This window comes from Crinia signifera, chromosome 7, assembly GCF_055691185.1.
Source record: "Crinia signifera chromosome 7, ASM5569118v1, whole genome shotgun sequence".
Lineage (NCBI taxonomy): Eukaryota > Metazoa > Chordata > Amphibia > Anura > Myobatrachidae > Crinia > Crinia signifera.
Genome location: NC_139223.1, coordinates 189,597,221 through 189,605,650, shown reverse-complemented (window position 1 = coordinate 189,605,650; position 8,430 = coordinate 189,597,221). Strand labels below are relative to the sequence as shown.

The 8,430-nt window shown below is 48.5% G+C and overlaps 1 protein-coding gene across 1 annotated transcript in view; it reads left to right on the top strand.

The window, feature by feature from the left end:
• The first annotated feature begins 370 nt into the window (after positions 1–370).
• AGPS (alkylglycerone phosphate synthase) overlaps positions 371–8,430 on the top strand; it is a 172,905-nt gene continuing 164,845 nt past the window's right edge. Inside the window, exon 1 of the mRNA XM_083154721.1 lies at positions 371–645. Within this exon, the coding sequence (XP_083010847.1) occupies positions 512–645 (134 nt within the window). The 5' untranslated portion in view covers positions 371–511. The remainder of the gene's footprint in view (positions 646–8,430) is intronic.

The following is an 8,430-nucleotide window of genomic DNA, read 5'->3' as shown; positions in this document are numbered from 1 at the left end:
ATTTTCAAGGTCAACACTCACTAAAGGTAAAAATGTACACGTTCAACATTAAAATAAGGTCGACTCAAGCAAAAGGGCTACATGGAAAAGGTGAACACATGAACAGATCGACATGAGTCTTTAATTTTTCTTTGTCACTATTTACACCCGAGCACATGGACCCCAATAGTGTGTTTCTGTCTATCCATCTAATCTAAGCTACGCATTAATGATAGCACTGCCAGTGGCAGCAGAGGCTCTATGCTCATAGACATCAGCAGCACAGTCCCGACCCCCCTAGAAGAAGCATCACAGTGACACTGACACATGCACAGGAGCGTGTAACGTGACACAGTCAGCCTCCAGACCCGGAAGCGGGTAGCGGCGAGGGAAGGGGGGAAGGCGTCTCTCGGTTGCCCAGCAACAGGCCCCGCGCTGCATTCTGGGACGCCACAGAGTGCCCACGCTGCGACCTCTCCCCCCCCCTCTCCCCGGGCAGCCCTCTCTCTCCTCCGTCGCGCAACACGGAAGCATGGCGGCCGCCCGTGACAGCCCGGTGTCCGCTTGCTCCCAGCGCAGGCTGAGGATCATCTCCGGGCACCTGCAGCCTGCCATCTCCTCCAGCGAGTGCAAGGCCCCGGCTGCTCCCTCCATCCCTAAGAAGCGGTAGGTGTGGCGGGTGAGCAGGTGGGAGGAGGTCCTGGGTGCGGTGGCACAGTCTGACAGGTTGCAACAATATCACCCTGGTGATGCCACCTGTGGCTGCTCAGGGACAAGGCATGCTGGGGCTTGTAGTGCCATCTCCCCTGAAGTGTAACCCTGCAGTACATGGGCTGGTGTCCTCACCTCAACTGCAGGGATCCTAGGCATAGGCAGATGCCCTCATCCCTGACTGCATGACAGTATCCCATAGCAGTCGTGTAGCTGTCACCTTCCAGGTATTTCATTACATGTGACAGTTGCATGTTCATTGCAATAAGTCTGGGCAAGGTATGTCATTGGTTGGCTCAGTTCCCCACATAACAGTACTGGTGGTAAGATTGGTAGCCTGAGGGTTTTATAAGCACTTTTTACACTTCTGGAGTGATTCACCCTTTATACAAGCTGCATATTCTGCTGTAGGACAGGATGGCGGAGCGCTCATTTCAGATGTTCCTTTGAAAATTATTTTATTAAACCATTTAAACCACAGCGCTCCTCCCTAGAAATCAGAATATGTCTGTGTCTCAGTAATTACAGGTCAGGATACTCAGTATTTTACATTGTGCTTATTATTTATGTATGAATGGTTATTATGCAGTGCAGAGGTTCCCAAACGTCATCCTCAAGACATGTAACGGATCAGGTTTTAAGTGTATTCAAGCATGGCCACTTGTCTCTTAATTAGGAGCTTCATTTTATTTAACCATTTGTGCGGAGCCATGGATATATTTTAAACCTATACCGTTAATCTGCGCACACACTGAGCGCTATATCAGCTGTTCAATGAAACGGCTGATATTCCAGAAGCCTGCCGGCGGCTGTGCACCCCCAGTATGTCTGTGAACTACGTTGTTCGCAGTCATATTGTGTGATTTTGCAGCACAGCTGATTTGGCTATGTACACTTGCTGTGGGCACATTTAAATGCCCGCTCAGTTGTGACGTCAGTGACGACACATTGGGAGGACGACTGGTAAGTGTGTATGCACAGATTGGTCAGCCCAACTGCCATTCCGTGGGTCAGGTGTGTACCTAGCTTTAGGGTGTCTTGTGGACTGATTAACATGGATTGCATATGCTGCTTGCAGCAGGCTAGCAAATGCAATGCAAATGCAGGAGGAGGTGCATGATATGGGTGGGATGCAGGTTTCCTGGGTGTTTACCACATTTTCGTATGCACTAAAGCCCCTCCGCCTGCGCACCGTTTGCTGGCGATACACGATAGAAGCCTGCTGAATTACTCCCTAAGTTTGGGAACCACTGATGTAGTGAACACATTATAGAGAATGTTTGTCATTCACATCAGTCCCTGCCCCAAATGGCGCTCCCATTCTATATTCCCTTCCACATTTACACACCCACCCCCTGAGATACAGTTTCTTGTCAAAATCCAATTAGCCTCACAGAAAAACATAAGAGAACATATAAACTCCACACAAACAAACCATGACAGGAATTGAACTCATGACTTTAGTGCTGTAAGGCAGTATCGCTAACCACTACGTCAATTCTGCTGCACGTACATACCTCCCAATTGTCCCGTATACCACTTGCACTGGTCATACTCCCACAGCAGGGTAATGCGGACCTGGCCTTGCAATTGCAATCATTCTCGACACCATGCCCCCTACTTGGGAGCGCAAGTCCTGACCCCAGCCGGCAGAAAGTTGGGTGGTATGCCTTATGATTGGTCTTCACAATTACTCATATTTGGGGTGATATTGTTAGGTCACAGACTTTGTGCCTGGGAGCTATTCAATGTGCAGTATTCAATGCCTGTGCGAGCGGCAGGCGAGGGGGTTAAACTGCGAGGATCACAGAAAACCAGTGATCCTCGCAGTTTAACCCCCGCGCCGGCCGCTCGCACTATGCAACGTTCCGGGGGAATCCTCGCTGTCACAGAACGGCGAGGATTCCCCTAAACTGCGAGAGCCGCGGCTAGTGCAGCAAACTCACTGTAATTAGCCTCGGCTCTCGCAGCTTTTGGAGGCACATTCGCAAATTCCCCCTCGCTCAAAAAACGGAGCGAGGGGAAATTTGCGTATGAGGGGGGTCAGTTGAATACTGACAGGGTGAGCGGTGACTGCGAGCAAAAAGTCCTGCTCGCAGTCACCGCTCGCCCACGGCATTGAATATATGCCAATTACTTAGTGTATCTATTTGTGGGGCCGCTCTTCCTGAGGCAAAAATATGCGTTCAGTTGGACTTCAGTCACAGCATTGTACCTGCAGTTAAATGTGGCTCACCCAGGACATTATTGTGTGAAATAGTGACCTTTAAGCCCTGTACACACACATCAATTTTGCTTTTGATTAGATGTTTCCATTAGATTTGGCATTATATCTGTACTTTTGCATTAGATATGGAATTCGATATTCATTCATGGTGCATTGTACACATTCGATTTTACTAGATCGAATTCGATATTTCCTTGGCTACACAGTAGATTTTTCTGTTCGATTTTGTGAAAACGGGAGCGCACATCGAATGTAGATATGGTTGAAATTGTTTAAAAATAATATAATACAGTTTCTGTGATTATATAATTAGGTAAAACATGTTTGACTTGGTCTGTCTGTACGTACGTGGTTTTCGCAGATGACTGCAAACACTTGTAGGCTATCATTATCTGACAGCTGTTTCTGGCAGCCTTGGACCATTCCCATCACCTGTTGATCACTATTGGTTGGCAGCCATTGATTCGTCTGTACATATTGCTGTGTAAGCAGCTTCAGGTTTTATGAAGCTATTAATCTCCGCTTTTGAGGTTGCAGTGGCTACATAATGTGGAGCTGACAGGAATTCTGGCCTAATTGTGCAGCAGGTACTTTCATATTGGACCTCAGTGTTTATATTTGTGTTTTATCTGCTTGGCTGTATGCAGGCGCACAAGCTCCTGTGATGGGTCTATGTGGATGAAGAGCCCATATACTGTATGAATGATTCCGGTCTGTAACCACAGAGCATCTTTAGGGGGGAATTGAGGGGCAAATTTATTAAGCTTGGTGAAGTGATAAAAGTGTCTGGTTTTTATCACTGGCCAATCAGCTCCTACCTGTGAAGTTACAGGCTTGGTTTGAAAAATGACAGCTGATTGGCCGGTGATAAAAACCGGACACTTTATCACTTCACCGAGCTTAATAAATCTACCCCTCAGTTAGCTGCATGGGACTTACCACAGGTTTTTTAGGTGGGTTTCAGTGCTCCTTGCTATTCAATTGTATCATGCAGTAAGTCCTGATCTAACACGTGCAGTAAGGCGTAGATTGCAGAGTAAGGGCCTGATTCAGAGATTGAGCGATTATGAAATAACTGTACATATGGCCCAAATTGTGACAGAAATTGCATATGGATGGTGAACACACAGCGGGCAGAGGTTGACTGACAGGAAGCCAGCATTTGGGAGTGTATACCTGTTGTTTTCAGGGAGTGTCCGAAAAAATGCGGGTATGCACAGGTGTTTAAAGGGAGGGCCCGTGACATCACGCCGGCCTTAATCAGCCTTTCTCTGTCGCAGAGTTGTGGAGTGGTCAGACTTAAGCCCCGTATACGCCATGCAATTCATTTTCTATTCAGTCCTGATTCGAACAGGATCAAATGCAACTGAAAACCTTTCCATTCGATTTTGACTATATAAGCAAAATCAAATAATAATAATAATAAAAAAAAAATCGAACCGTACATTTGCACAGACCGCAACAAACATTCCCTGGTTCCGGAATTGTGTATAGATTTGCGGTTGGATAGCGATTTGCGGGCGGAGGCTATCTACGTGCAGTCTTCAATTTTTCAGATGAGCGATCAGCTCTGAATCAGGCCCACTGCTGTGTAATCACTGCACACAGTAAGCCGTAACTGTGCTCTAAGCGCAGTTGTCTCTGCTGTGTTATCTGTACAACATTGCATGTGCAAATTCTCCCATGACGTGTTGTATTGTGGATCTCATCATACTTGTGAATGCAGGCAAAATGCAAACTCCTTTCTAAACTGCCTTTTTTTTTGTTTGTTTTAAAGATACAGGTGTCGGCCCCAACAGAGAGTCTTTGTGAGAGGTTGGTTCAGTCCCCAGCGTATTTGTGCCGGGACCGATGGTGTGTCTCTGTGCATGAGTATAGGCGATTATATGCATGTGCAGGGCTGCAGTGCCAATACCTTTGCCGACTATCACCATTGCTCACAAAAAAAAAAAAACGGTTGGTGCGCCCAGAAAAACGCTGAGTGTCACCATGCAAATGCAGGGGGAGCGGGGAGTTTACATTACACATTACATCACCCCCTGTTCGGCCATCTCCGGCGCAGATAAGTCAGTTCTAACTTCTATCTGCGAGCAGGCAAGAAATCATTTCACGGTCGGCGGCATTGAAGGATGTTTCGGCCGTATGGCCGCATTCGAGTGAATTTACGTTGTTTATCGTGCCAACTTGAATCACCCCCTTTATGTAACCTATGAATCGTGATGTCATAGTAATGGTTAGTGGGGGTTATTCTGGTCTGTTCGCACGGACCAGAACATTTGCACAGGGACCAATGGTAGGCGCATGTGCATAAGCAGGGTGCGTGCAACCACGACGAACAGACTGTTTGCAGGGTGCCCGCAGCCAAGGCAGCGGCCGTGGGGCGGCGGTAAATAGTTGCGTTCATGGGGGGGCTGGTGGACCGACAAGGCTGAACCAGAATAACCCCCAGTGTGTAGAGTATTTCCTGACCTCCATAAGACAAGTCAGTCGAATAGTTAAATGTTTGTAGAGCGGGGCGTGGCGGGGGCAGGAATCGGGAATGGCACTTTTTTTTTCCCTTTACAGATTGCTGACAGGAAAATAAACGTAGTTGTCTTTGGCACCGTCTAGAAAATCACACTAGAATCAGATACTTTTCTGTGTTTAGATTCCGTAAACACGTTTTAGGTTAAGATTAAGGTCTTGTTCACACATTCCACTGCAAAAAATGATAGAAACTCCAAAACTAATGTACTGTTTAGACCCTGTTTACTTATGTGTATGATCCTGTCCATAAATTGTTGTATGCCACAAAGTTGGGGGGGGGGGGGGGGGGGTGGGGGGGTGGTGGTGGTGGAGGTTTATATGCATATGTGTTTGAGCCCAAAGAGAAGGTGGGTAGAGAAAGGACTAAGGGGGAAACATGCATTGGTCTGGTTTCAAGGGTGTGGTATGGTGGTCCGATATTCGAGATTCTGATGGTTATTAGAATGATGTCTGAATCCTGACTGCCGGTTCTCCTAAAGCTCGCTGCACTCACCACAGGTTATATTCTTCCTCTATGGGGGGTCATTGTCCTCCACGAGGGAGAATAGCCCCTGTATGTTGGGATTCCGACTTTGGTCTACTGACCGCTGGAATCCCAACTATCGGGAAGTTATCCGCATCTGGTTTCAAATGATCAGCCTGGTTTTCATTCTAGCACCCGCCATCTTTGAAAACCCATGCAGTTCCTGTTCCGTGCCTGGGGTGTTGCTGTCTGCTGTGGTGTTTCTAGCACAGGTCTGGTTTGCATATCAGTGCTGATATACAGACCACACTGTGCTAGAAGCGCTTCAGCAGACAGCGACAACCCAGGCAGGGAAGAGGAACTGCATGGGTTTTCAAAGATGGCGGGTGCTAGAATGAACACTATAAGCCTGTCCACTGTAATTAGGGCTGGGGTTCCCAAACTGTGCGCCGCGGCTCCCTAGGTTGCCGCAGCACTGTGACAGGGGTGCCATGGCCAGCGCATACATAGAGGCAGCCAGCAGCAGCGTGTCTGCAGTGCAAGCATGGATTGAGCGGCATGCTGGAAGCGGGCAGGGGGAGCGGAATCAGACAGTGGCAGGGGGGGATGAGGACTCTGAGCCGGAGGGGGCTTATGTGTGAATGATGGTGGAGGTCCGGAGTCAGGATTTGCTTGCACTCACTTGCTATACTGCAGCTGGCTGCTGTGTGCTCCGGGGCAGGAGGCTGTGCTGCAGGCCGGGGCTGGAAGCTGGGACCTGCCTTCAGCCCCTGTACTCTGTGATTGCACCAGGCTAAGAACGCCAGCTGCTCCCTGCCAACCTGTTACGGCTACCAATACTCACTTGCCAACCCCTTAAGGCATACATGTCTAACATTCTGGTATGGCAAAGAGGCTCCCAAAAATCAGGTGATCCTCACAGCCCCCCAAGGAAGGTGGGCAAGTCCCCTGCTTCCCCTGGAGGCCCCCCTTTGCCGTCCACAATGGAGTATAATGAGGAGGGGGCAGCAAAGTAGAGAAATGTGCCCTAAGGGAATGTATGGAGGTGAGGTCTTCAGCAGCCACCTGAATTAAGTACAACAAGGATCCTCATAGACATCCTTGTTTTTTTGATGGGCAGACTTGGTGGCGCCCCCCAGATCCCGGCACCCTGGGCAGCTGCCTAATGGTAAAGCCGTGCACAGGGGAGGGGGGATTGAGCTTGGCAGGGTGGCGTTTACCTGCTGCAAGTTTAAATCGGGCTCTTGATGGACGACCTTGATGAAAAGCATGGGCTGTGTGTTAATTTTTTTTTTTTAATGGGTTCAGACCAGGGTGCCTTAAGAAAGTCATGGAGACCCAAAGGGTGCCTCGGGATGAAAATGTTTGGGAACCACTGCCTTAGGGGCTGGGTGTAGTAGGCAGGATGACCCTGCAGAACTTGTGGGTGGTGAGCCCAGGTGCACAAATATAATTTGGGCCCCCCTTCTCCACCCCAACCGAAGTTCCCAATAAGCATCATGGCGGCGGGTGACAGTGTTATAGGGAAACACAGAGGGTTACAGGGACAGCAGTGCTCCCCTCAGGGGCCCCGGTGCACTGCACCTGCCGTACCAATGGTCGTTCCACCTCTGCCCTAGAGATGTGTGGAGAAGGGCACTGGGAGTGAGAAAAGGGATAATCTCTGTCCTAAATGCTGTCTGTAGTAACTCTAGATGGAGGCAACACTGTCCCAGTACATTGACTGTCCACTCTAAAATGTTTTGGGGAGAAGGGGGTGTGCGAGCCACCATCACCCTGTACCCATGTATACAGAATAATCTCACAAGTAGCACGTTTTAATTCACAAGCAATAGCTAATGCATCATGGGAAGGTTTGTGAGTATAATGGTGGGTTTGCATGTTGTGTGAAGCACATAGAACAGGTGTGAGGAGCCCTGAATATTAATAGCCCTGAAGGAATTTCCTGCTGGAGATAATCCTGCAGCGCACTCTGTAGAACAATCACTGTATTGTGTACATATAGAGAGAAGGCTGAGCCGCCCAGCACCATTCTCTATTGTATGCTGTGCATGGTTCCTCCTTACCCCAAAGTCACTGTAGGCCTTGCATATAAGCTTTGCTCCCTGTTCCCTTCTGCAGAATGCCCGCATTAAATAAAGCTAACACTGTATAGAATGTGGCTGATCATTTGGTTGGCACGTGCCAGGTAGACCCATTCCTAGTCGCTTTTGTCGGGTTTCCCTTAGTGTTTGTCTCCTTAGGGATTAGTTTGTGTGGGGGGGATGACTGAGGACATTGCTAACAACCCTCGGTTGCGTGCACCGTTAACGATATAGTGCGTACACATTAGACCGTATGCACTGATTATCTTTACCGATCGTCGTTATTGTACATATTTGCCCTTATTCTGGTTCACGCGCAAAGGTAAATTCCTTCTCAAATGGACAAAACCATGTGCACTGCAGGGGGGGCAGATGTAAAATGTGCAGAGAGAGGTACATTTGGGTGAGTTATTTTGTTTCTGTGCAGGGAAAATACTGAC